The sequence below is a fragment of the Molothrus aeneus genome, chromosome 19 (genome assembly GCF_037042795.1).
Source record: "Molothrus aeneus isolate 106 chromosome 19, BPBGC_Maene_1.0, whole genome shotgun sequence".
Classification (NCBI taxonomy): domain Eukaryota; kingdom Metazoa; phylum Chordata; class Aves; order Passeriformes; family Icteridae; genus Molothrus; species Molothrus aeneus.
Window position 1 is genome coordinate 5722433 of NC_089664.1, and position 27032 is coordinate 5749464.

General features: G+C 47.4%; 3 protein-coding genes across 12 annotated transcripts in view; 1 reads left to right on the forward strand and 2 right to left on the reverse strand.

The window, feature by feature from the left end:
• Positions 1-35: 35 nt before the first annotated feature.
• SWI5 (SWI5 homologous recombination repair protein) lies at positions 36-3646 on the reverse strand. Its single transcript, XM_066563165.1, has 6 exons — positions 3546-3646; positions 2541-2798; positions 2403-2451; positions 1919-2040; positions 896-990; positions 36-631 (listed from the first exon to the last, which is right to left on the reverse strand). The coding sequence occupies exons 1-6, from the start codon at positions 3644-3646 to the stop codon at positions 567-569; spliced, it is 690 nt and encodes a 229-aa protein (XP_066419262.1). The 3' UTR covers positions 36-566.
• On the forward strand, positions 3618-22596 carry GOLGA2 (golgin A2). 4 transcript variants are annotated; one of them, XM_066562852.1, is made up of 28 exons: positions 3618-3692; positions 4881-5003; positions 5344-5424; positions 8715-8849; positions 9411-9454; positions 9575-9638; positions 10098-10157; positions 10634-10714; positions 12420-12458; positions 12980-13042; positions 13281-13374; positions 14014-14120; positions 14666-14724; positions 14936-15077; positions 16078-16167; positions 16337-16444; positions 16541-16628; positions 17127-17473; positions 18289-18402; positions 18681-18905; positions 19224-19323; positions 19403-19482; positions 20050-20203; positions 20342-20409; positions 20681-20783; positions 21025-21131; positions 21288-21456; positions 21564-22596. In XM_066562852.1, exons 1-28 carry the CDS (start codon positions 3645-3647, stop codon positions 21809-21811), a joined length of 3141 nt encoding a protein of 1046 aa, XP_066418949.1. In that variant the 5' UTR covers positions 3618-3644; the 3' UTR covers positions 21812-22596. The 4 variants fall into 4 exon arrangements, with proteins under 4 accessions (XP_066418949.1, XP_066418951.1, XP_066418950.1 ...); XM_066562854.1 differs by having other exon boundaries at positions 19406-19482; XM_066562853.1 differs by having other exon boundaries at positions 17130-17473.
• A 1486-nt stretch (positions 22597-24082) lies between these two features.
• The window catches only part of DNM1 (dynamin 1), a 65184-nt gene continuing 62234 nt past the window's right edge, over positions 24083-27032 (reverse strand). For 3 of the 7 annotated variants that reach the window (XM_066562964.1, XM_066562968.1, XM_066562963.1), the window contains one exon: positions 24083-26147. In XM_066562964.1, coding sequence (XP_066419061.1) covers positions 26075-26147 — 73 coding nt within the window. In that variant the 3' untranslated portion in view covers positions 24083-26074. The remainder of the gene's footprint in view (positions 26148-27032) is intronic. The other 4 variants (XM_066562967.1, XM_066562966.1, XM_066562970.1 and 1 more) reach the window with 2 other exon arrangements.

Sequence of the window (27032 nt, forward strand, 5' to 3'; positions counted from 1 at the left end):
AGGTTCATGCAGTGTTTTATAGGCTCTTGAAGTGATTTACTGACAAATGTGAAGGCTGTTTTATTCAGAGTGAACAGTTCAACACAACTTTACATTTTGCCATTTACTACAGAAATGATACAAAACCTCCAGATACCAGAGCAGGTAAGAACAAAAATGCAGAACACCCAGACTTGTCTGGATTTGTTGATAAAACAAAATAAACCCCCAAACCACAATTTCTGCCTTCTTCCCTCCTTTCTTCTGAGGGTTTTCCTTTCAAAGCAGCTATTACATTGCACATGTGTATGTCCTCACTTCCTCTATCCATCCAGGAACAAACAACCCCTGGATACTGCAGGGAATCAGAGGCTCCATGGAAGGGGCTCAACATCAACCTGAACTACAACCTTTCAAAAAAAAAAAAATCCTGTTGATCAGGTAGTACATGAAATTATCTAAAATCCTACATCCCTTTTCCAAAGGTTCCTTTTCAGCCTCTGTCTCTCCTAAACCAGGATGACACCACTGTGTAATGGCCCAGTGACAGTCACTTTTGCAGGACATGGCACTCTCCAGGTTCAGGACTAGTCACTGAGCTCCAGGTCATACTCAGGATAGAGCTGTTTTGTAGTGACCCCTCGGATAACAGCTGGGAAATAAAGAAACAGCATTGCTTTCATTAAACAAAGATCAGGTGAGTCAGAAACCTGGTGTTTTCTTCCCCTAATTATCCCATAGCACATCCCATAGCCAAGAAACCCAAGGTTTTGCAGCTGTGCCTCGTGCTTGCCCAAACACTTTAAATAAAGTGAAGAATCTGTAACACAAGGTTTGCCTTCACGGTAGCAGCTTCTTTCTGTGTTTGTATGAAAACACTAACTAAAAAGGTCTTGAACAGCTTTCCCTTCCTTACCTAGCTTGCCCAGGAGCATCTGCCCAGCATCTTTGATTTCATTGTACTCATGGAGCAGAGAGATGTGCTTGTCTAGTTCTTCCAGGCTGTAGCCCCTGTAAAATAACACAAGGAAGGTCACAAATGACACAGAGGGACTGGGGCTTCCTGCTGCTGTGGGAGATACCCAAGCCTGGCACCTCAAAAGCAGAGAGTGAATGCAGCAAAGTGCAATTGCTGCAAGTCCTAAACATGAAAGATCTAAACAAGCTCAAGAAAGCCAATGCACCCAAGTTCTCAGAATCGAGACTAGGCTGTGGTAAGTTCCATTGATACCTATCTCTAATCTGTATTTAGGGAAAAAATTAAGAATTGTAGAATCATTTAGGATGGAAAAGACCTCCAAGAGCATCAAGTCCAACCTTTGGCTGAGTACCACCATATGAACTACACCAGAGCACTGAGTGCCATATCCAGTCATCTCTTGAATGCCTCCAGGGACCATGACTCCATCACCTCCCTGGCCAGCCCAGTCCAATGTTTAATCACCCTTTCAGCAAAGAAATTCCTCCTGATGTCCACCCTGAAATTCCCCTGGCATAGCCTGAGGCTGTTTCCTCTTGTTCTGTTGCTAGAAGGTTTGTTTATCCTTGAGGATAAATGAAAAGGGGTTCTGGAACAGCCTTTGTTGTTCTACCATTTCCATCTTGCCTTAGAAAATATCAGTCTTTCACAACAAATAACAAATGGCTAAAATTATCTGTTCCCTGCAAACACATAATTACCTCAGGAACACCCAGGCTAAAACAAAAATCCTCTTATGCAAGCTCCTAGTAAAACTTGTTTTGCTTTACCACATGAAGTGGAAAGAATTCCCTCTTGTCTCTAAGTTCCATCACTTACAATACTGTAACCAGCATTGCACCATGCCAACAATGGCATCATAGAAGGTCAGCTCTCAGCTCCACTTCCTGAATCACATTTTATTTTAAAAACAAAAATAAGTAAGGCATCAAGTAAACACTGAGCTTGCCAAGGACGTACTCTGACAGTAACTGTGCAATTTCCTGGTCTAGAGCGAGGTCTTTCTGTTTCAGCTCTTTGATTTCACACCGCAGGGCTTCTTCGCTGGCTCCATTAGGCTGAAGGGGCTTGGGAGAAGGGATCTGTAAAACACAGAGGACACACAGCAGGAACTCAACTCTGGGTAAGGTGCTACAGAAAATAGTGTATGTATCACTGGATAAAACAGGAGAAAAAGGAAAAAAATATCCCCACGGCAGGGAGGGGGGGTTTAAATAAAATGTGGATCAGTGTACATAACTCTAGCCTGCTCCATACCACGTCTAACCGCACTTTCGAGAGCTACAGTGTAAAGTGAAAATAAATAATTAAAACCCAAAATGTGCCTTTTAGGAGAAACTCCCAGCACGACACAGAGCAAACTGCGGTGCCGGCGCTAAACCGGGGAACCCTCAAGGATAAACCCTCGCCCCCCGGACCGGGCTGAGCCCCCGCCAGCACTCACCGGTGCCCTGAATGCGGCCCCGCCGCTCCGCCGGCCGCCGGCCGCGACCCTGCCAAAGCAGAGGGCAACGCGTCAGGGGCCGCCACCGCCGCCTCGGCGGGGACACGGCCCGGGAGGGGAGGGGGAAGCGGCTCCTACCTCCTGGGCAGGGCCCGCGGCGGCGTGTGGCGGGGCGGGCTGCGGCCCGCGCCCGGCGGGGCCCGCTCGGCCAGGGCTGAGGGCTCCGCGCTCAACGGGGCTCGGGGCTCCCGCCACACCGGAGAGCTGCAGTCCTCCCGCCACAGAGCACGCCGGGAGTTGTAGTTCCCCGCCACAGAGCACACTAGGAGTTGTAGTCGTGCCGCCGAGGGGCACGCCGGGAGTTGAAGTCCCCTGCCGGGCCCGACCGTGGTGAGGCTGCAGGTGACATTGGGTGTGGCAGGACACAATTGTCCCCCAATGGCCGCAGCCGAGATAGTTACATTTGGTGCTTCAGAGACACCTCAGCACCGCGGCTCTGCTGGGACGGGGGTTCAGGGAGTCTCGGGGTCACTCGCACAGAATCACTGAATCAATCTGGTTAGAAAAGACCTCTGGTTCGAAAAATCACCCCTGTGATCAAACACCACCATGCCAACTAGACCATGGCACTGGGTGCCATGTCCAGTCTTTACCCTTAAGCACCCCTGCAATGTTGTTTTCGCAAGGTGAGCACTGCCTACGCCCCCGCTTGACCCTATGTACCACCGGGCCACCGCAGCTCCCTCCGGCCCGGCCCCGCCAGTCCCGCACAGAGGCTCGGACAGCGCTGGAGGCCCCGTCCCGCCGCGCTCGGGCCCGCCCGGAGCAGGGAGCCGTGTCCCGGTGAGCGCTGTGTGTCAGAGCCGGGGCTGCCCGAGCCTCGGGTGCTGCCGCGCTTGGAAGGTCAAAGATTTGGGATCGCACACAGCGACCCCGCCGCCTGCGCTGCGCGCGGGATCCGCGCTCGGACAGCCCAGGGCGGAACGCGAGGCGGGTGTGCAAAGGCGAGGGGAGCCGGGCTGGCCTCTGCCGGCTGGGCAGTCGGGTCACTACATCAGCGGGACAGAGCCGGGTGTCACACGCAGACCGGGGTGTCCCGGGGCGGGAGTGTCCCGGCGGGGCCGGGCTGTCCCGCTGTGTCACCCCGGGGTGTCCCGGGGCGGAGCGGGGCCGGCAGGGGGCGGAGCCGCCACCGCCCCCGCCGCTCCTGGCGGGCTGACGTGGCCCGGGCGCGGGGCGGACATGGCGGACGGCAGCAGGCAGAGCCGGTTGGCCGCGGCCAAGAAGAAGGTGAGGGGCCGGGGGTCCGGGCACGACGGGACACGACACGACGGAGCTGGGGGCGGCTGCGTGCCGCGAGCCCCGCGCGGGCCGGACCCCGGGCTGGGCCGAGCGCGGCCTCCCCCGAGGGGCGCGGGCCGGGCCGCCGCCGCCCCCTCGCTCCGGGCCCGGGAGCCTGCGGGCGTCCGGGGCTGCGGCCCGGCCTTCTCGGCGGGCGGCCGGGGCGAGGCCGGGCCTGGGTGGCTGCGGTGCTGTGAGGGTTGCCCGGGCTGGTGTGCGGCTGTCGTGTCCCCCCCGCCTTCCTTCCTCCTCCCCCCTCGCCTTCCTTTTTTTCCCTGTTTTTTCCCTGTATTTTTTCCCTCGGGGCGGCCCGGCTGCCTTCGTCCCGGCGGGATGCGCTTCTGTGTCAAAGTCACAGGAACGGAAAAGTGTCCTGGAGCAGTTCAGGCTTCCATTTTGAAATCCTCCCAATAATGGGATCCTCCTTCGTCCTTCTCCATCCCCGCTGCCCCGCCGTGCCCTGCCCGGGGTGTGCGGGCCGGGGGTGCCGTTATTTGCATAAACAGCTGCCGGCACCGGCCGCTCTGGGGCTCGGGCGTGCAGGAATTGCACAGAAATGCTGGCAGACCTGGCGGGATTCGAGTTACATCTTATCAGACCGGCGCTTCCTGGGCGAAGTGGATGAGATTAAAAAATCATTTGTAGAGTGTTTCTCCCCTTAGTTTGCAGTTGTTGCAGTGTCTGCTGTGGGGATTGCACCTGTGCTTATAAAATCTTTCACGGAGTGGAAGATTTTACTATCAGGCAATGCTTTCTCACTTCGCATGTAGGATTAATTGCCCTTTATTAATTTGGCCTTATTGCTCTTACTTATAACCCTGAAAATTCCCCAACCAGTGCTTTCAATCTCCTTTTAGTTGCATTGTGGAGTATCAATTTCCCAGGAACAGCATTGGCTGTAAACAAAAGTTGAATGTTTACAACACTTGTCATAAACCCATCTCTTTGGTCTTAACTTTACCCTTCTTGAGCTTATTTTGATTCCTGTTTTTCCCCCAGACTGATGAATTCATGAATTCATTCTCTTGTCCTTTCACCTTGATCTGTATTTTTACCAGTGAAGTTAGATTTTGAGGGTTTTTTGGGGTTATAGAAGGCATATTCTGTTTGGACTTCAGATTTTTCTTCTGTTCACAGCTGAAGGAATATCAGCAGAAGAACAGCCCTGGAGCAACTGCAGGAACTAAGAAAAAACGCAAAACTAAAGAAGGCAGCAGACCTGCGACTCCCACCACCGATGACCAGCAGCCTCCAGAGAATGTGAGTGTCTCATCCTTTCTCTCAAATCATTTGCCACCTCCCTCTTCTTTGGTTTTCTGGACAATCTGAGCAGAGCTGGAAGTGCTGGGGTAAGAGCTGAGTGGTGTAGGTGCTGTTTGAATGAAGTTTGCTGCAGCAGTTGCCAGCTGCCTGTTCTGGAGGGTGCAGCTGCCTCCAGAGTCTGCCTGATGGTGGCCTGGGTGTGCCCAGAGCTGCTGGGCTGAGGCGTGTGGTCCTCACCAGCTGCACGGGGCTGGTTCCTTGGCTGCCTTGGATTGACGTTTTCTCTCTGTCCTTCTCTGAGCCGTTTCTCTTTCCCCTTTTCTTTCGCCTCCTGTAGATTCAGAACATTCTGAAGGTGCTGGTGTCAGACCTTAACCGCTCCAATGGGGTAGCCATACCCTCATTGGACAAGAGGAAGGTGAGGCAGTGCTCGTGTCCCTCGCAGTGACTCACTCGCTCTCCCTCCTGCATGCTTTGGGTTCTGCTCACTCTGAGCTCCATCTCCGGGATGGAGCCTTGTCCTCACATATCCATTGTCAGTTGCTTCAGTTTTGTTCCTGTTTTTATTAACATGGAGCTCTTTGTTACCATTGCTTGTTTCCTTCTGGTTTGTGTCAAAGTTAACACGTCAAGAAGTCTTTCTTGAGACAGCTGAGCTTGGAGGAAAACAGGAATTTGGGGTGAGGCAATAAACTCATTTATAACAGCTGAGGAAAACTGCACTAGGAAGAGGTAGTGATTCCTTATTCTGTGTTTCTCCTGCTCTTAGTGTCATTGCTTTGTTTCCTGGAGCTTGGTTTCTGAAGGGCATGTTTCTGCCCATCTCCAGGCAAACAGCTGCACTGGCTGGTTATTCCAGCCACCCATTTTATGACAGGCATGAAGCTGGCACAGGTGATGTACAGTCTGGCAAGTAGCAGGGGTGTAAATATGCTTAGGCAGGAAGTCAGATACTTCAAAGCCAGGCATGTACAGGCTTTAATGTCTTCACATTCCCAAGATCCCAAAGAGGAAAGGGCAGGACGTATGCCAAGAAGCAAGAGAAAGGTGTTCAGGAGCATACATGAACAAACAGCCTTTTAAAAACACCTATTTTCAGGCAGTTAGTTTATTTAAAATAAGGCCCAAGCTGTGATGGGAACTCAGAAGTCAAATTTTGTAGCCAAGAATGTTCTTCCAGTTTTGTTGTACCAAAGCTCTGCTTTTCACTTTCACTTGCATCGTTTTGATAGCTTATTTCCCTGCCATTGTTTCAATGTACTTGTCATAAAGTAGCTCATTGTTATATTCACTGCCTATCCATGGGTATCCAGCAATAAATATAACTATAGCAATCACATGGGGTACCTGACAGATGAAGTGAAACCTCCAACGTGGAATGGAATTCCCTCTGAATTGCCTTTGTATCCTTTTTTGCTTTTTTTTCCTTTTGTGTGATAGTGTGTCTGACACAGAGTTCCACCAGCTGGACTGTGTTTGTAGGTTCTGTACCAGCAGAATTTGAGTGATGTGAAGACACATTGCCAGTTTGGGGTGCTGGGTGTGCCTCAGAAAACTTGTGTTGTGACTGAAGTGTCACTGTTGTCCTGAGGACTGTTTTCAGTTAATACTTGTGAGCTCAGAGCAAGTTAAATATTGGAAAAAGAGACTTGTTTCCCATTGGAGGGTGAGATGAAGATAGGTGGTCCAGTGCTTAGCCTTGCAGTGAAGGCCTACCTGTGTCTACAGCTTTAGTCATGTTCTGCAAAGGGAGAATGTATTGCTCTAGTCATTCTTGTTACCCTTTTGTTTTTTCTTTTTCTTCAGAAAAACAGTTTGATCTGATTGACTATTATGGAATTTTTGGATTGTTGTGCCTGGGGTTTTAGGAATTATTTGAAAACTAGTCTTTAACTGCAACATATAATGAAAGAATAATTTCTCATTCCAGTTGCTGTCTTGTAAAAATCCTGAGTCAGGAAAATGCTGTTTAGAAACTTGATGCTAATAGGGCAGAAAAGCTGATCATTGGCAGCTGAGCTGCTGCTGCCATTGGTGTCTCATGTGAGGCAGACCCCTCCCTTGTCTCTCACTTCAGCTATCTTGGCTTTGAAACAGAGGAAAACCAGCAAAGTCAAAGCCTTTGTGTGAAAGTAAATGGATTCTACTACATGCTAAGCTGAGCAGAATTACTGACTTTTTATTCTACATTATTGGAATGTCACAAAGCATAATTTCCATATAAGTGTTTTGCTTTTAATGCTTTCTGTTTCCAACAAATTCAATTGTTCAAAGAGTTTTGGGGTTTTTGACAGTTTATTACAAAACTGCTCCTTGTGAAGAAAGAAGGAAGGAATTCTTGTGGTTAAGGAACATTACTGGTTTCTGCATCTTGGAAGTATTAGGCAGAAAGAATGTTCTGATCAAAAGAAATTATCATTTTGAGATGCACTGGGGATTTAATCCCTCCTGTCTCTCTGATGTTTCTATTGATGAGTGTGTGATTGATAAAGGTGAAGTAACTTTTAGCTGGAAGAAGTGAGGGAGTTCCTGACATTCCTAATGAGCACCTAACATATATTGCTCCTTCAGAGCATCAGTACCTGTCCTGCTAAAAAGAAATTCAGAAAATTCTTGTTTTCCCTTTCTAGTCTTCCAACTTACTGCCTTCATTAAATCTGTCTCCACTGTTGCTGTTTTAACCTTGCTGCTGGATTAGTGAGTGGAGTGCTGAGAGGTAAACAGGGAATGCCAAGAGAGAGATTTCTTGGTTCCTATGAAGTGCCAAGGAGGAAGTAACTGAAATAAGAGGGAACTCTTCCAGGTGGAGTTGCAGAGAGCTGCAGTGTATTGGTGGGGCTGAATGCTGAGATTATCTCCTTTGTTTTGTTGTGTTTTTAAGTGATGATTTACTAGAGCTGGATGATGAAATCAATCAAATTGCTGTAAAACACAAGAGCACTGCTGGACCTCTATGGCTCTAGTGCTGTGCAAGGAGATGCAATGGGTCAGTGCAGCGTGGCTTCATTGAGGGGGCTGCAGATGCCATCCATCCTCCCACAGAGCCTGGACAGGAACTTGCTGTCCAGAAATAGTTTTTTGGCTCTTCTCTTTTCTATTTAGATTCTTCTAGTCATGGGATCCATGGCTGCAGCAGGGCCACAGGCACCTGCTCCCAGCCACCCTCCTCCCTCTGGCCTGTTGATAAATGTCCTGTTTCTAAACTGGGGGGTCATGGCATGCCACAAATTTCAGCAAGTTTTAGACAGAGCACTTGAGTCTGACTAACCCATTTTTCAACTAGTCATTCCTCTGTTCTTTTCCATCTTCATTTGCATACAGTGATCTGTGTTTTCCCCAGGAACACCTCGAAGGTGATGCTTTTCAAAGCACAGTGACATTTGGCGTTGCCCTTGATTTTTGGTGAATCTTTTGCAGTGAATCTCATGTGTGAACTTAGAGTTTGGGTGATGTTATTGCCCTGTGTTTAAAAAGGGAGTTGGATTGTGGAATGCTGGTTATTTATGGAAGGACACACTCTGGGACAGTGTTTGTCTGTGATTGATGCATTCACCTCTTTGCTCTGGGGAGAACACAGGTTCCTTTCCATGTGTTTCTTAATGACTGTTCACATCTGTCTGGTTTTCACAGGCAGGCCACAAGGTGATGTGTGTGTGTGTTTGTTCATTTTGCATGAAGGCTGTAATCCTGTGCTGTGTTTTGTGACAGGCATACTTTGACAGTGATGTTGCCACTCGTAGTGCTGAACAGCTTGCTCCTGATGTCCCTGTGCTATCTAACAGCAACAGCCTCCCTAGTTGTGGTTCTGTTCTGCCTGCTCCTGAGAGCATGCAGCTGACACAGGTTTGTGACTTATCATCAATACTGCCATTGAACCATTGAGCACTGATTAGTGATGCCACATTAGTGTGGAGAAAGGGGACCTTCATAAATATGACATCACTAGTTCAGGTTTTCTCCTGTTAAAAATACTACATTCTCCACTCTCCATGCAGTCATCATCTGTCTGTGAGAGCAGAGGGAGTACTAGCACACACGTGGCCCTGCAGCTTCCAAAGCTGTCTTCCTTCCCCTTCTCTCCTATTTCAATCAGTCTGTATTTCCTTTTACTAATTAAAGATTCAGTTGTAGCTTTTTTCAGCAAAGTGTTGATTATCCTGATAAATAGGAACAGCAGACATAAAGCCTGATACACTTGAATTTCTCTATTGCAGACTCACACCACTCAGAAATGATGTGTAAGCCAGGGCTGAGTTGGTTGTTTTAAGTTCATCTTCCTTTGGGAAGCAGTAATTACAGGACCTGTGAAACTTGAGCCCAGGTGTAATCAAGTCTTAGTGACACATTCATAAGTGTGACTCCCATCTTTTACAGGCTTACAAGTTTTTATGTTTTAATCCACAGATGAATGAAGCTGAGGATCATAAAAATGCTTTGGATGAGAACAGGTGAGTGTGTTGGCTTTGCAACAGGATCCCAGCAGATTAAGGTTTTATTCCTTCCCCAATGCTGTGTTGATTTGGGCAGCTCTCTGGGAGAGGTTTTCATTGCCAGGTCTTTGTTCCCAGGTCTTTCTCGTCAACAGAGGGTCTTCGTCAGTTGTCTGAGCAGCTCAATGGCCTGGTTTCCCAGGTACTCCTTTTCATCCTTTTGTCCCATGAATTCTCTTGGTGTTTGATGTGGAACTTTAAGCAGACAGTTCAAGGAAACACTCTTCAATCTCAGAGACATCTGCAGCCATCCTACTAACCAATGTGGTACTTAAACATTGAGGAGCAAAAATTCCTGGTTTAGGAATTTAAGATTTCGGCAGTAGGAAGAAAAGCAGAGTGGGATGAATGAATTGTACATATTCATGGAAAGATGTACTCTTGATTTGCTGGAAAAGAATATGAAGTCAGTTTGAATAATTCACATCAGCTTGTCACAGGGGCAGCCAGCATCTATCCTGAGCCAGAAGAGTGTTTTCTGTGCCTGTGTGTGGTTGTTTGAAGTGACAGGTGCTATAAGGAGTGTTACACTTATAATGGGATCTTACCTAATAGTGATTTGCTTTGAGGACTAAAACTGACTTACTTGATTTACTTCTAGTCTACATCGTATGTGAATGGAGAAAGTGCTGTTTCTTCCACAAATATTAAGGAAATGGAAGTAAGTTGTTCTCAGTCTGTCATGTTTTTTATTTTTCTTATTTGCTGCTGTTGATCACTTGTTTGGATTCTGTGCTTACAGCAGTGTTAGTGAGGCCTAACTGAATGCACAGGTCACAAAAATCACTGTGTAGTGTCACCTGGGGCTGTAATTGGGTAGCTGTGATCACAACAGTCAGAGGCAGTTATTAGAGATGTTCCCAGTTTGGGGACTGGGGATAATCTGGCTTCCATGCAACTGCAGTTCTTATTTCTGATTCACTTTTATGTCAAAATGAGGCCTCAGCAGAAACGGATAAAATAGGTTGACATCCCAGCTGCTTTTGTTCAAACCACAGATTTTGTTTTGTTTGGAGAATCTGATTATATCAAATTGTGATAATGATTTATTTTTCTGTCCTTTTTAATTATTGCTTTTTTCCTTCCCTCCTCCTCTTCTGCTCCTTCCTTTTTCTCCTATATGCATGTGCCCGTCAGACACGTTACCAGGAGCTGGCAGTAGCCCTGGATTCCAGCAATCTAACTAACAAACAGCTCGTTACAAAGATAGAGGAATTGGTAAGAAACAATCCAACCAACCAGTCTGACATTGTCTTTGCTGCTCCTCCTGCTCTCTGGGTGTCTGCAAGGTTCCAGGTTCCTCATAGTGCCACAAGGAAGGCTGCTTACACAGCACTTTGTATGAACAAAATGGGCTGGGTGGAAAACCTGTGAGGATCAAAGCCTAAGGCCTCTTGTGAGTGTGGTGGCTCATGTGAGGAGGCAGAAACAGAGTTTTGTTGTTTCCATTTAAGTGTGCTCTGTTGATCTCCTCACACTGTCCCTGGGTGATAAGCATCCTCATAAAACAGCTATTTCTGGTCCTGGTCTGAATCCTTGAAATACAGAATTCTGGTGCTGGCAGCAATGTGAAAACCTGTTTCTGCAGGTGGTGATGCTGTTCTAAATATATCAGCAGAGTGGGAGCAATAGGTCCAAGAGAGCCTGGGGCTGTTTTCTGATCATATCCTCAGCTTCTCTTGGCACAATGAATGAACTGCTTTGTCTTGTGGCCTGCATGGATTCCTGCTGCTGCTTTTCAGCCTTCAGCCTTAACACTGCAAAAAATGCAACTAAGTGGATCTGTTCCAGACTGAAAAGAGCCTTTCTTGTGTGAAATACTTTCCCCCATTTTGTTTCTCTCTAAAACCACACTTTTCCCAAAGTTCAGCATTTCCCAGTGTACCCCATGACCCCTCTTTTTGTTTCATTTTTGGTTTTGGGTTATTTTTGTTCTGTTCTTTTTCTTGTTGTGTTTTAGTTGGACTGCAGAGGTAAAGTGCATTGCCCACCCAGGATTCTCATTGTTTGCCGGCTTTTTTGTTTGTCTGGAACTCTGTAGGGCCTTTGCTGCATTTGTGCTCTTGCCTTTGCTTTTCCTGGTTGTGTGCTGGCATTGCTAAAATCAAAGCCTCATCACCTTTTCATCTGCAGTCATGTTTCAAAATGCACTGAGGTAGTAGTGGTAATAAAGAAACACCTTGGTAATATTAATCATTTGGGAAGAGGAAAAAATACTAATTATGTAGTTACTTAAGAGGAAACTGCCAGGGGCACAAGAGCAGCAAAGGGCAAACAGGGTTTGGTGGCTGCCTGGGCAGCCTTTGCCCCCTTCGCACCTAGAGATGCACTTTGTGCAGTCACAGATCTCCAGTGTTTCACCCATAAGACTGAAATTGGCTGGGACAGAATTATCCCTTTCCTTGCATCTGGCTTCAGCTCTGTCTCACAGCACCTTGGTGGGAGCCTGCCAACGTACGTGCAGCTCTGCATGACTTGGCCACTTGTTAACTGGGATAGAGGTCCAAGGAATCACTTAAAGGAAAAGACTTTTGCTTTGGGATTTAGGTATTATTTGTCCTTCATTAAAAGCATTTTTGTTGATTTTCCTAACACACCAGTTTGACTGTGATTAATTGCATAGATGTGGGATATTGCAAGTTTAAACTGAAGTTGCTGGATGCTCAGAAAGGAACACTGAGGGGTTTCAGCACAAGTATTGGAGGAGAACTGTGATAATGTACTGGACAATGAAAAACATAGCACATGTATTAGTGAAGGGAGCCCCAAATCTCTTAATAGCTAAGATGAACTTCCTGGTTTCTAGAGAAATGGAAATTCTCCTTGCATTAACTGGGCATATATCCTACTTTATCAGAGTGAAAATGTGTTTCAGTATGAGAGTATTTTCTCTTAATATTGGTGCATCAATTTTCTTCCATAGAAACAGCAGAACCAAGAAGCAGTGAATCAGCTGGAAAAGGTAAAGTGTGTCCTATTTTTGGATAGATACAGAAATAGGTATCTATTTCTCTGAGGAGTAGAAAACACAGTGGATTGTGGCACAAGAGTGCATGATCTTGTCTTGTGTTAGATTCAGTTTTATTTGTAGCATAAGGTTTAATATTTTGACTTCACGAGTTGGGCCTGACAGGCAGCATTCTTATGTTGACCAAAGCTAATATTGAAATCAAGTTCAATATTAGCTCAAGTTGCAGGAGTGCAGTGGGGACAGGAGGTTACAGTTTAGGTCCTTGCCAGGAGCTTCCATTCCAGCACTGCCACGTGTGTGCTGCAATGCTTGCACTGTGCTGTTGCTGCTGGTCTGGGATGGAAAAATGATTCAGTAGTTCAAATAATGGAAGATTAAGTGTGTCTTAAAAAATACTGGCATCATTTAGTGCTAGCAATAGTACCAATTAATTCCTGCTTTTTTAGTTTGACGTAAAACAAGGGTTAACTATTGGCATGTTTGTGCTGACCAAGCATTATTTGTTTCTACAGGAAAAGAAGGAGTTTGAACAGAAATTTTCTAAAGAGCAAGCAGCACTGAGGGAACAGTTACAGGTAAGGCAGAGCCTCCCTTACAGTAATATCACCTGACTTCTGCTGTTTTGTGGATTATTGAGCACTCCTAGTCCTTATCCTGGAAGGCAGAAGTCCATTCCTTTAGCAAAACTGTGAGTGTCAGCCACACTGTACTTAACTGCAGGAGCTCTTTACTGAATTGTCCTTTTGTGACAACAGTGATGTTGCAGTGGCAAGCAAAGAAGTTTTGTGCTGAGCTGATTTTCCTTTCCCAAAGGTTCATATCCAGACTATTGGAATTCTTGTTTCTGAGAAGTCTGAGTTGCAGACAGCCCTTGGCCACACTCAGCAAGCTGCACGGCAGAAATCAGGTACGTGACTGTCTCTGCAGCTCAGGCTGGTGGCTGAACTGTGGGTGTCAAGTCACAAGCATGACAGTTGCTGGCAGGCAGCTCACAGCACTCCCTGACCCCTCTGTGAGCAGCCTTTGGCACTGGCACTGCTGCTGTCATCATGGCTGCCCCCAAATGGGAACCTGTTGGTCTCATGGCAGTTGAGGTTCTTTTGTGCATCACTAAAGCCCTGTCAGCTCTGTTGGGCCTGGTGACTACCCCAGACCGTTCCTTTCTAATTCTTTTAAAACTTGGTTTTCCTTTTCTGCCCTGCCTCCCACACAGCTGTCATGTTAATCTAGGTCTTAGCTGAGCTTTTTATTCTGAACTACATTTGAGCAGTTTATTCTAATAGAAAAAAAACCCCAAACAACATATTGTCTATTGTTCTGCAAAGGAAGTTTCATCATCTCCCTCTAAAAGTGAGGCAGGCATTTAGAGAGAGCTGTGCTCCCAGGGCTGTTAGTGAATCACCTGTAGAGCCAGCAGCAGAGCCAGCTCTGCTGATTTACTGTGCTGCCTGAAGAGCTTGTTGACAAAGTAGAAAGTGCTGTTCAGCCAGTTCCAAAATGCTCTTTTGTGGTCCAGCCTCAAGTGACTGTGCTCTGACTTGTGCAGGAGAAGCTGAGAGCCTCGCTGCCCGTTTACATTCGTCTCGCCAGCGAGTGTCGGAGCTGGAGCGCACCTTGTCCTCCATCTCCATGCAGCAGAAGCAGTCAGAGAAGGTGAGAGTCACCTCTGTTTATGCTTAACCAGCAGCTCTGCCTTTGGCTGTTTGCTTATTACTACACTGCTGCAAAGTCTGCAGTCCCTGCTTGCAGAAGAGGCAGAAATGAACCTTGTTAATTGTTAAATAAAGCCCTTTTAAAGCCCTGTGTTCCTCATGATCAAGGCAAACTTCATTCAAGTTTCTGTGACTAATCCCATGGTCCACTTGGTGTCCTCAGACCTGGCACCTCACTTCATTAGTCTGACAGCTCCACACAAGAGAGACACCTTGTCCCAGAAATCTCCATCAAGCACACACTTCAGTATTGTCTTTAATCCAGAGGTTTGCAGAAATACTTGGAGCATTACATTTGAGAAGACTGAGCAGACTTATTCCTGGAAAATTCAGGAGGTTCTAAGCAAACCTGTCCTGAAGTTTTTGCAAAAGTTATGACCTTTTCTGGTCTAGCTGATGTGTTATAGGTGGAATGAAGTATTTTTTTAATACCTTATTTGTTTGGCTCAAGTCTATAGATGAATCAATAATTTCCTTTTTCTCCAGCATAATAAAGAGTTAGTGAAGGAGCGAGACAACCTGAAACTGGAACTGTACAAACGAAGGTAAGTCCCTTCTGCTCATTTCTGCAAAACAACAAGTGGCAAAGACCACAGGTGGTGACTTGGGAGGCTGGATATTCAACTGAAAAACAAAAAAAAGTAGTCACTAGATGTGATGTTTCTGTGATTCTAGCTGCCAGGAAGCATTGATTTGTAGATCTTTGACCTGGACATCAGCAGACCCAGAGCCACTTTAATTTTTTGTTTGTTTTAGCAAAAGTAGTGAGGAAATAAAACAACAGAATTCAGAGCTGTCAGAGAAAGTTCACTCCCTGGTGTCCCAGAACTCAGCTATGAAGTTGGATGTGGAAGATTTGCAGAAGAAATTGGAAATGGCTGAACTGATGATTCAACAGGTGAGGGTAGAGGACAGTGATGACACTGCCACACTTCCTTCTGAGAAAGGACTTAACTCCTGGCTTTAAAGGAAGGCATGAAATCTCATCAAGCCATCCTCCTAGGAAAAACCTTTCAGCAAGGCCTCAGGGGAACAGAAGAGTTTGTATTCTCTAAGGTGTTGGAGCTGTAAATTGATTGAAAAGCACACATTGAAAAGCAGTATCACATTAGTCTGCTGAAACTGTTGTACAGTGAGAGAGGGTGAAATGTGGAAATGCAGTGACTTTTCTGATTGTATCTGTTCAGGATTTTGGTTATTTAGTTCTGCAGTCTCACTGAGTAACCCGCTGAGTAGGGGTGGTGTTTGTACCCACCAGTGGAAGGTGGTGAATTGGACAGTGGCAGCTTGAAGTCAGCTGGGGAAGGAATGCATGGAGCCAGCTGTTAGCAGGTCAGAGAGCAAGCTTGGTGTAACCCTGAGCCTGGGAGGGAAGAAAATGCTCTTTTTTAAATTCCTAGACTGTGTCTTAAGTTATCCTTGAAATTAAGCCAACTGCTGCTCTTCTGGGAAAAGTCCTGTGCCTCAGCTGAGCCAGCCTTGGTGCTCAGTCCACTGACATGCTCCAGACACTGGCTTTAAATTCCTGACATGTCTGACAACTTTTAAGGTCACAGCCTTTCATACCATCTGATATGGCTGTATAGTGCAGATGCCAGAAATGAACAAAATTTCTGAGCCAAAGTTTGATTGAATCCTATTTTCTTAATTAAAAAAGAGTAAATGTAAAATTGGTAGGGAGGAGCTGCCCAGTTCAGCCTGTTTTATAGGACTAAAATCTCAGCTCTTTGTTTTTAATCCCCCTATTTTTGCACACTGAACTTTACTATGAGTTGGAGCACTTTAAAGAATGATAGAAGGTTACAACATGGATCATGTGGCAGCTTACTCTCAGGAGAGAAGGCTGTGCAGGAATTGAGTGTTAACATTTTGCCTTAACTTTCTGATATTTTAAACAGTTCTCAAGCCAGGGTGGGAGTCTGGATGCAAACCAGCAGCTGCAGATGGCTCTGGAGGAGAAGGCAAGCATGGAAACCCAGGTAGCTCAGGTAAGAGGTTGTATGAAATATGATCCGAATCTTGATGTCTGTAAGGAAACTTGTGGGGCAGAAAAATGTAGTCTGAGCTTTGCACTAACACTGATTTCTTCAAGTTTTATCCCTTAAACCAGATTTATTTAGCCATGTTTATGATGTTGTTTGATTTTGTTTTGAACAGCTCTCAGAGTCACTCCAGCAGCTGCAGGCAGAAAGAGATCAGTATGTGGAGAAACTGAGGGAGGAGGGGAGCATTTGGCAGCAGCGGGTGCAGCAGCTCTCTGAGCAGGTAACCCCAGGGGCAGCATCCCAGCTCTGGACAAACCCAGGCAGCAGGAAATGCCCCATGAACATTGTTGTAATTTTCATCTCTGTGGCCTTGCAGGTCCACACAATGGCAGAGGAGAAGGAGAAACACATGGCCAAAATTCAGGAGCTGGAAGACAATGTTACAGAGCTGTTGAACACATCAGGTAGGGCTTCCAAAGTGGGGCTTCCCACTGCAGAGTGGAGCTGGATAACTCTGTGCTGCTGTGCAGGTGCTTCTGCACAGGAGGTGCAAATGGGTCTGATGCTGGGAAGGCAGATGGAGACCAGGTGACCCTAAGAACCCTTTTCTCCTGGGAAATAGCAAGTGAACTCCTGCAATGAATGGACCAGCAGCCTGGTTATGTTAGTATTGGCCTGAGTGTACTGTCAGCCTGTCTGGCCCAGGAGTTTGGGAAGGCAGGATGCTCCTGCTCTAGGGCTGAGGGAGTCAGCAGCAGACAGCGGGATGCTGTGCTTGGGTTTGGGGTAGGTTTGCTCTTTGTTCCCCTCAGTGCTGTGCACTGAGGATTGGATGCTGCAGCTGCTGAGCCCTCCTGGGTCACAGAGCCCCATGGGCTGGGGAGTGCTTTGTGTATCCAGCAGGGATGTGTCTCACCCAGCCACTTCCCTGGGACTGAGCCCCTCTGATTGCATTTCCTCAGCAGTGAAGCCTATGGATATCGAGCCTGCCTCACCACCGGGGCCCACAGCAGCTGAGCTCAGCCTGCAGGAGGAGATCCAGCGGCTGCAGCAGGAGAAGGAGGAGCTGCAGGGGCAGTACCAGGCCCAGGTCCGGGACAACGAGCAGCTGAGCCACCTCAACCGGGAGCAGGAGGAGCGGCTGCTGGAGCTGGAGAGGAGCGTGCAGCGCTACAGCGAGGAGGCTGTGGACAGGCAACAGATCCTGGAGGACATGCAGAGTGACAAGGCCACCATCAGCAGGGCACTGAGCCAGAACCGAGATCTGAAGGAGCAGCTGGCTGAGCTGCAGAATGGGTTTGTTAAACTGGTAGGTCTCTTCTGTGCCTTTTCTCACTGCTTCCCTCACTGGTGCAATCCTTTTGTAGCGCAGATGTGAAAAACTGGCAGCAGCATTATCCCTCTCTTATCCTCTGAGACTCTTACCCTCTGTGGCTGCTCCATCCTTTGATACATAGTGCCATTCCAGGACATTCCCTCCAGTTCCTTACTCCCTCAGGTGCTCTAGCAGATGAACCAGTATCTTTGTCCAGAACTGTTTCCTTTTCCTTCTTATCCCCTGGCAGTTTCTGTCCCTGGGTATTCCTCCTGCCCTTTTACCTGAAGAACCCATTTCCTGTTCCCTTATATTTGCCCATGAGAAAGTTCTCAACAGTATTCTCTTCTGCTGCTGTCATTCTTACCCATCCTGGAGCTGAATCCTTACTCTTGCTTTGCTTCTTTCAATGTAACACTTCCCCTCTGGGGTCCTAGCAGACTGACACATGGTCTAGCTGCTGGGATTTTTCTTTAGTCCTTTTTGAACTCTTTGGTTTTGAATGTTTGTGGCTCTCTTTGGGATATTCATACCACCCATCTGCTTTGGAGCTGACAGGCTGCATGATGTGCCAAGCTTCTTCTTGGCACTGTCCCAACACCAATTCCCCTGTCTCTTTCCTTGTTCTTCTCCCATCTTCTGAACCTTTCTTTAAGCTATTTACTGCCCTAAACAGTCAATTTATGGCCCTCAGTCCAGAAAAGCACAAGGGATGGCACCCTGTTGTACTGGGAACTAACGTGGTTTATTGAGAGCCTGTTTCATGGTGGCTGGGGCAGTTTCCTTACACAGTTGTGTTTGCCTTGCAGACAAATGAAAACATGGAGGTTACAAGTGCCCTACAGTCAGAGCAACATGTAAAGAAGGAGCTGGCCAAGAAGCTTGGGCAGCTGCAGGAGAACCTGGCAGAGCTCAAAGAGACGGTGAGCACCAGCAGTGGGATGGCAGGGCTGGATTCTGCAAATTGCTGGCAACTTCCCAGACACTGATGGAAGGATGGAAATGGGTATTGCAAAGATCCAGCTGGGAGCCTTCCCCTATCATCTGCTGCCTGATGTGGGGGACCAGCATGTGGGGGCAGATGGTGGCTGTCTGCCTGGTTGGTGGCTTTGGGGCAATGTTGACAGTTTGGATCATGTCACACGGATCAGCTCCCCAGGCAGAAAGGGTTTGATGTGGTGGTTTGACCTTGTTCCCTCAGCTGGAGCTGAAGACACAGGAGGCCTGTGGCCTGCAGGAGCAGAGGGACCAGTGCTACAGCCACCTGCAGCAGTACACCCTGGCCTTCCAGCAGCTCGCTGCCGAGAAGGAGGAACTGCACAAGCAATTCCTGCTTCAGACACAGCTCATGGACCGCCTGCAGCACGAGGAGGTCCAGGGGAAGGTGACAGTGGAAATGCACCTGAAAGAGCTGCAGCAGACAAAGGTAACAGTAAAAAGGCACAAGTGGAAAGATGGGAGGTAATCAGTAAGTGAGAGATTTGGTGGGTCCCTTCCACCCTGGGCTGTTCTTTTTAGTTTGGAAGGCAATTTGGAAATGGTGTCAAATATCTACAAGAATTATCTGCAAGTACAGTCATAATACTGCTGTGATTACACCCTGTGCCATACAGATGAGTTGTACCTGTCTGGAGCAAAGTACTGCTTGTGTGTTTGTGTGTGTGGTGCTACTGCCTGAAGACAGAGTGACTGTTTGCAGTCTGGCTTGTGCAGGTTTTTGTGATCCTCTGCTTCTCTCTTGCAGGAAAGTCTAGAAGCTGTAGCCAAGGAAAACAAAGAGCTGCAGGCCCAGATCAGTCAGCTGGCAGCAGAAATGGATGGCAGGATTTTGCACCAACTGGAGGGTGAGTGGCTGCATCAGGGAGGAGGCAGAGCTGGGTTCTCTGCAGCATTGCCTCCATGTTCACCTTCCTTCTTTTACAGAAGGCGATGAAGCAATGACTGAAGAAGTCCAAAAACCTTCTCTTGTGATCCCAGAGAAGTTTGAAAGTCATGAAGAAATGGTGAGTCTTAGTGGGGAGAGAAGCCTTTGATTTTAGTTCTAAACAAATACCTAGAAAAGGAATCCAGTTAAATTGCAGAGAGGTTTATCAGCTGTTATCCTACCAGCTGAGTGCAGTCCTGAGGCAAATGCAACACCTTGTGCATAGCAGCAAAGCCAAGACTTCTGCAGCATCCTTGCAAAACAGGCTGGAAGTCTGGCAGTGGTTTCCTTTTGATGACAACTCAGCTGGCAGAGCAGCTCTTTAATGGGGCTTTGATGATGATGTTCTTTTTAGTTTGGAAGGCAATTTGGAAATGGTGTCAAGTATCTACAAGATTTATCTGCAAGTACAGTCATAATACTGCAGTCAAATAGCTCTCAAGGGATCCAGTTTTTAACCTGCACTAATTGGGAATGAGAAGAGGCAGTAGCTGTTGCCTGGCTTAGTTCCAGGGCAGTCACACAGTTCTTTGGTTTCACACCCATAAATAAAATGGGGTAAACTGTTACTCTGTTCTGAGATGCACCATAGATCCTGCTGAACACAGGGGAAGCACTAATGTCCACACTCTGAAATCCTTCTTAGGTCATTTTCGTGACCTCTGCCATGTCCCAAGTGGAGCAGGAGCGAGAAGATCTGAGGAAGCAGCTGGCTGCTCAGAAGCAGCAGTGCAGAACCCTCCTGCAGCAAATCACAGCTCTTAGGCAGGAGCAGCAACATCACGTCACGCTGGATGGAGGTGAAGTCCCAGTACAGTTTGGGGACAGTGTGACCATGAGGTGCTGGGCCAGCTGGCCATGGCTGCTCTGAGACAGACCTTAGGGTCTGTGAGTGCATTCTGACCCAGGAGAAACTAAATTGCACACATCCCTTCCAGGCTCCATTATGGATACTGTTCCAGTGGAGGTTCACGAGGCTTTGAAAACTGCCATGGACAAGCTACAGGTAAGCAAAGCATCTCCTGTTGTTTCAGTCCTATTACACTGCTCAGCCAGACCAGGATCCAGTGTCAGACAAACACCACACAAACAGATTGTAGGGGAATAAGCAGCACATGTTCCATAAAAAGATGCTCCATCCTAAAAAGCTTGCTCACTGTTTATAAAGGAGCAGGATTTGTTCCCCAGGCTCAGACCAGTGTCAGGGGGTGTTATCTTTTAGCACAGGTGCTGTCTGTGTGTGACAGCCCAGGTGACTGTCCCCTCTGTGTGTGCAGTTGCGTTTCACAGAGCTGATGCATGAGAAGGCTGACCTGAAGGAGCGGCTGGAGGAGCTGGAGCACCGCTGCATCCAGCTGTCTGGAGAGACTGACACCATTGGTATGTCTAGGCAGCACCAGCACAGGCAGAGCTTGCTCAGTGCCTCATTCATGTGGGGAACAGGTCCCCAAACAGCTTTTGGAGCTGGGGCCCTCAAAGCCTTCCCTGTCTCCTACTGCTGGCTGACTGGGCTAGGTCTCCACTCCAGGGCTGGGTTTCCTGGGTCCTCATGCCTCACACCTCACTATGGGGCTTGTACCCCAATCTTGCAGATGCTCCTGAGGCTTCTCTTGTGTTCCAGGGGAGTACATTGCACTGTACCAGAGTCAAAGGGCTATCCTCAAACAGCGGCACCAGGAGAAAGAGGAGTACATCAGCAGGTTGGCTCAGGATAAGGAAGAGATGAAGGCAAGGACTTTTCTGTGGTTCTACTCCAAGCAGGGTGGGCCTGGGGAGTGCAAACCTTTATGTGTTCATTTCCTAATTCTGTGACAGGAGTAGGACTGCAAACTGCAGGGTGTATTTGTGTGCATGCTTCATGGGCTTTCCTTTACTTTGGTACAGATGAAACTCCTGGAACTGCAGGACTTAGTGATGCGCCTGGTGAGGGAAAGAAATGAATGGTACAGCAAGTATGTAACAGCTGCTCAGAGCCCAGAGGTGCTGGCAAGCCAGACTGAGGGTGTGCTTCCAGCAGAGAGGCGCATTGAGCTGAACGCCACCGATGGAGCAGGTGAGCTGCAGGCAGGACAAACTCTGTGCAGGGGGAGCAGCCCCTGCTCTCAGCCCTGAGTGTGGATGGGAGGAGTTACCTGCCTGCCCTCTGTGTGCTCCTTGCAGGGTTACGAGAGGTGAATCTGTCAGATGAAGCAGAACAAGAGGCTGCTGTTCATCAATCCGGTTTCCCCCCTGCTGACAGCAAAGCTGCTCAGCCAAACCAAGAGGACCCCACAGCAAAGCAAATAATGCAGCTTCTCAGAGAAATCCAGAACCCTCAGGAGAGGCTGGGCTCCCTGCTGGAAAACCCATGCATTCCCTTCTTCTACCGTGCTGATGAGAACGATGAGGTCAAAATCATGGTAGTTTAAGAGGTGCTACATCTTACTGACAGCAACTTTCTGTGGGCCTGGATGGACTTGATGGACTTGTATGTGCCCATACCTCTGCTCAGTGCCCTTGGTGAGAACAGGTTCCTAAAGACATCAGTAAAGAGAGTTTGTATCAGATGGAACTCAAGCATCAGACCTCATCTTCTCTTTCCTCTGTTACTCGGTGTGCTTGGAGGACAGGCAGACTCTTAACTCATCCTGGGAGGCAGCTGGTGCTGCCACATCACCTAGGCCAGGCCCAGACTGGGGGCAAAGGGAGTCCATGACTTTTGGCAAAATTACTTAATCCCTTGTCCCAGCCTCTGCTGCCACAGGAGCTCCCCACGGTTCTGATCCATCACTCATGCCTGTCATCAGCCCAGGTCCTTCTAGGGCTCCCAGAGTAACTCACTGTTCTGCTAATGGACTCTTTGGACTCTCAGCAGGTTGGGTTTGTTTTCATACTACGTATCCTGAACTCCCCCTTGCTGCTGCAGCCCTGCCTCTTGCACCTGTATTTCCGAACAGGCCCCCAGCAAGCAGCTCCTGGGCAGCACAGCCCTGTCTGTTCTCATTGCCAGGGGAAGGGACCCAAGGGAGCCTTGAGGGGTCTTTTGGTTACTTGACAAAGCTTTATGTGATTCTTGGGAGTGGGGTGGAAATGTAACTGCACTTTGAAGGATGATGTGTTTCACTTGTATGTGTCTGAAGGTTTTATTTATTTTAAGAAATGGGAGAAATTAAGTAAAAAAGGAAACCACTTAATAAACATGCTTCATTTTGAATTTCTGGACTTTAGGGGTTCTAGTTCTCCATCCCTGAACCTTCCCCTTCTCCCATTTTGGTAAGGACTGCAGGAGATGAGTGGAAACCAAGATCCCATGGCCCAAATTTAAGGTCCTGGGACATGGAGCAGCAAGTGTGGTAGTCCTGGCCCTGCCTTGAAGCCATAGCCCTGATTCTAGGGAGAAAATAGAACATGGAGGGAACAGAGCACTCCCTGAAACAGCAGCAAAACAAATCTGGGTGTGGAAGTTTATGCCATGTGAACTGGATGTGGATATCCTGCAACTGACTCTGTCTTCAGGCAAGAACTGCCTGTTCTTAGGATGGGTGGTGTCAAGAGTGGAGCTTTGAGGGAAACCACAGGGGAGGTTAAAGGGACCTGGTCACTGGAGCTGTGCAATTAAACACAGGAGTTTGGGCTGTTGGCAGCATCAGCTGCCACCCTGTTACCTCCTGAGATACAAGATGGAAGCAGAGGAACACAGACACACAGATTTTTGTCTGTTCAACAGCAGAGATTGTGCTGGGTGAACCATCAGTGCTTTCCTGTAAGCCCCCAGGGGAAGCTGCTTTTTGAACTTTCATTTAAATGGCACAAATGACTGGGCTCCCCAGAGCATGGGGTGTGTACATTCTGTATCTGTGTAAATTGGTGTATATTCCTTGCAGAGAGACTGAGCCTGTTCAGTGTTCACAGCTGCTCAGGCTATTCATAAATCTGTATCATAACTAAAAGGGGAAGGGCTGTGATTTAAGACAGAGTATTACTGTAAAAGGAATAAACAGTTATTGGGTGTTTACTCTAGAACTGTGAAGGAGACAAGACCAGTGAAGGTCTGTGGTCTGTTGCAGAGGTGACTTAACCCTGTTACAAATTTGCTTTCTGAATAAACTTATTCAGAGGGGCACTGACTAGAGGTATTTCTTTTGCATAGACCGCCTTGAAATTTTGCTGGAAAAAGAGAAGAATGAGTTCTTTATTGAAAGCACCTGCCCTGACAGTGATGCTGTTTTCACTGAGCTTTCATGAATGTTTTCTGTACAGACTGCTGACAAGCCTGAGAGGTGGTTCTTGGCTAGCATCTCATATAATTTCTGGCTTCAGATTTGTTTTTTACCCTGACCCCTTTCAGAAGTGATTCCTGGACCTCACCTTTATTCAATGTCCACTTCTTGTGCTTCACAAGCACTACAGGCAAAAATCCCTTTTAAGAAGCAATTTGTGTGCAAACTCCCACTTTCAGTGTGTCCCGCCTCTGAAGCACCTCCATACAATTCCTTCTGCACAGGGATTTACCTTTCTGCACCTGACAAGCTGCTTCACTCTACTGCAGCTCCTGGACACTCAGTGCTGCTGCAGCTCTGCTCCACCTTCCCTATCAGTGACAGCCCCTGATTGCATGTACAGCTTGTTAACCCTGGGGGCTGAAAAGATCAGGTTACAATCAAACACAGCTTGAAAACCACCCAGAGAAAAAAACAAGAGAAAGAGAGATGGTTTTATTCTAGTCATGGAGACCTTCATTATACAGAAATGAGAGTTTATTTCATCCAATAAACAAGAGTGACAGGTAGATCACAAACTGCATCACAGCTACTACCAGCACTGAGACAGGTCACCCACAAGTCTGGGGTAATACAATAACCCAACTGCACACAGCAGAGAATTTAACAATCAGCTCAAAAACTCAACATTGGGATTTGGTTAACTTTTTGGATGTGTGTGTGTATATATATGTATACAGATATTCTTTTCCTACTTAAGTATTTCCTAAAATTCACATGGAAGCACAAATGGCTTTTAACACCTGGACATATATAGATTTTTCATCTTATATATATATTTATAGATATTTATAACAGTAAAGATATGTTTCTCATTACTACAATATACTTGTTTAACTCCTTTAAGCAGCTGGGAAGGAAAAAAAAAAAAACAAACCCAAACAAAAAAGAAAAAAACCCCAAAAACAGTTTCACTACAATCACATCTGATATGTGTGTGTCACAAATTACAAACAAAACAAGCCATGTGTGAGATTGGAGTCAGACCATTCCAGGACAGAACAGCTAAGAGGCAGGCAAAGAGTCTCAGAGGGAGCAGGCCTACATGTCAAATGGTGGTTTTGGGCTCTCCGGGCGGGCGGGACTGGCCTTACCCGGCCGGCTGGAGGTTAAAGACAAGAGAAACAAAGAAAAAGGGAAAGGGAAGGAGAAGGGGGAGAAGTAGTAAAACAATAGTTAAAATACAGAAAGGAACTGGCATCAGAACAATAGAGGATCCACAACAGAAATTTTAGAGTAATAGCACTGAAACAAGAGAACTTCAACAGCAATCAGGCCTGGAGGACAGCCTGCAACACAGGTGGTTCATTTAGCTCTGGTAGAGACATGACATCTGAGATGTACAGGGTTGATATATTTTTTAATTCTCAAGTTTTTTTTGTTTTTTTTTTAAATACACGTAGCATGAAAAGTAAAAACCAAACCTTAAGATGAGTTGTTAATCAACAATGGTTACAAGTTTCCCCAAACACGTACCATCCACATGCAAGAAAAGGCTACGGAAGAAGTCACCACAGTACCCCAAAAACACTGAAAGATGTGCTTAGTTCAGAGCAGAAATATTTTCAACAAAACACCACACAGCAAACTCCCTGAAACATTTGGCTGTCCGTTTGCAAGGGGGGAGCAGCGTGTCTATTCCCCTCGCCCTGCTGGGTTCAGGAAAGTCAGCCAAAAATGGTGATGCAAGACAAGTGCTGGCAGTAGCCAGCGTGGCCCCAGCAGGAATGGCCCGGCTCCAGGAGCCAGGGTGAGCAGGTCTGGGAGCTCCCTGCACGCTGAGGTGTGTGCGCTATCTCAGACTTCACTCGGGCAGGACTGGGCTGGTCCTTCATTCCCCCCTTCACTCATCTCCCTGCCTCACTTTGATATGAAGTTGATTGCACTGTTCCCAACATGAAATTTTTGCACCTTAGAAGTCAAGCTAATACACAGGACATTGAATCTGTTCCTAACGGGTGCCATGTGTTTTGACAGCATATTTTTGCTAAGCCACGCTTTTGTCATAAAACTACAAGGAAAGAAAACAGCTACAGCTCAGTCCTGGGTGCTACAGCTAACTGGTGCAGGCAGGACACTGATCCAGGCTAGACTAGGCAGATGGAATTACTGGACGGACAGCCACCACCTTGACCTAAGGACGTCCCTGTGGCTGATCTCTCCAAGGAGCCTGTGTACTTCAGGGATCCATGCCACTGAATGAAGGCTACTCTATGCTCACAAAGCAATACAGGACGCACGAGCCAAGACAAAGAGCTCAATCACTAGGCTAGAGTTTTACACACACCAGGGAGGGGCGGTGGGAGGCAGGGGTGTGGGATGGATGAGAGGAGTGACTGTGGCTGTGGAAGGGAGGGTGGAATGGGGAAGCCACCAGCACGGCACTCGTCGCCAGCTGTCTACAGCCTCAAGTTATAAATCTAAGAGGGACGGTTCAGCCGGTCGGATTATGGTAGGTCGAGTAGGTGAGGCGGGGCCCCTTCTGCTGTGAAAAAGCAGGAAACAAAAACAAGAGAACACACACTGTGGTTAGCACAGCAATTGCAGTCACAACCACACATGCTTCTCCACTTTGCCTGAGCCAGCAAAAGAATCCAACCTGAGGCACAAACCCCCAGAGTGCAGCTCCACAAAGGAGGAGGCTCCTACTCGGCCTCGCACTGGCCTTTCTGCACAGCACAGATCACCAGCAGAGCAATCCCCTGGACTGCCAGTTTTGCTTCCCTCTGAAATTTGGAAGTGCAGAGATTTACTGCCAGTAAGTGCCCTGGCTCTGGGATGAGTGGAGAAGCACGGACAACAGTGAGCTCCTGTATCAAGCACATGACAGTCACACAGCATGGATGGGTCCTCTGAGACGCGCTGCTGCCAGAGGCTCTTGGCTGGTTTGGAGGAGCACCTTCTACCCCTGCCCTCAAAGCTACTGCTATTCTGACATGAGACTCATCTTGGATGTCAGGGGCAAGCTTACAGCTTTCAGTCTTCCAGTTCTGGCACAGAGTAAATGCAGTTTCTACTTCAATAAAAGGAACTTTGGCTACTTCGTCTCCATTCTGTTCCAACTCTTTGCTGATACTTTAGCTACATAAATGGGCAGCAGCTCAAGTGTTTGCCCTCTGCATGGAATAAGAGTTCTAGAATCTCCTTCCTGTAAGGGACTGGGAGAAAAAAAAGCCACAACAAAAACATACAAGACAAGACCCCTGACATGGCTGTCAGATCGTTACTTGAAATATCACTTCAGTCTCAGACTACAGGCTGTAAGAAAGCTATAAATAAAAATATGTTCTGTAAGACTGAGTCCAGTCTGTGTTTTTCCTTTAAAGTATGCTCCCTGCAGTGTCTGCAACCTCAACTGCATTTTGCTGAT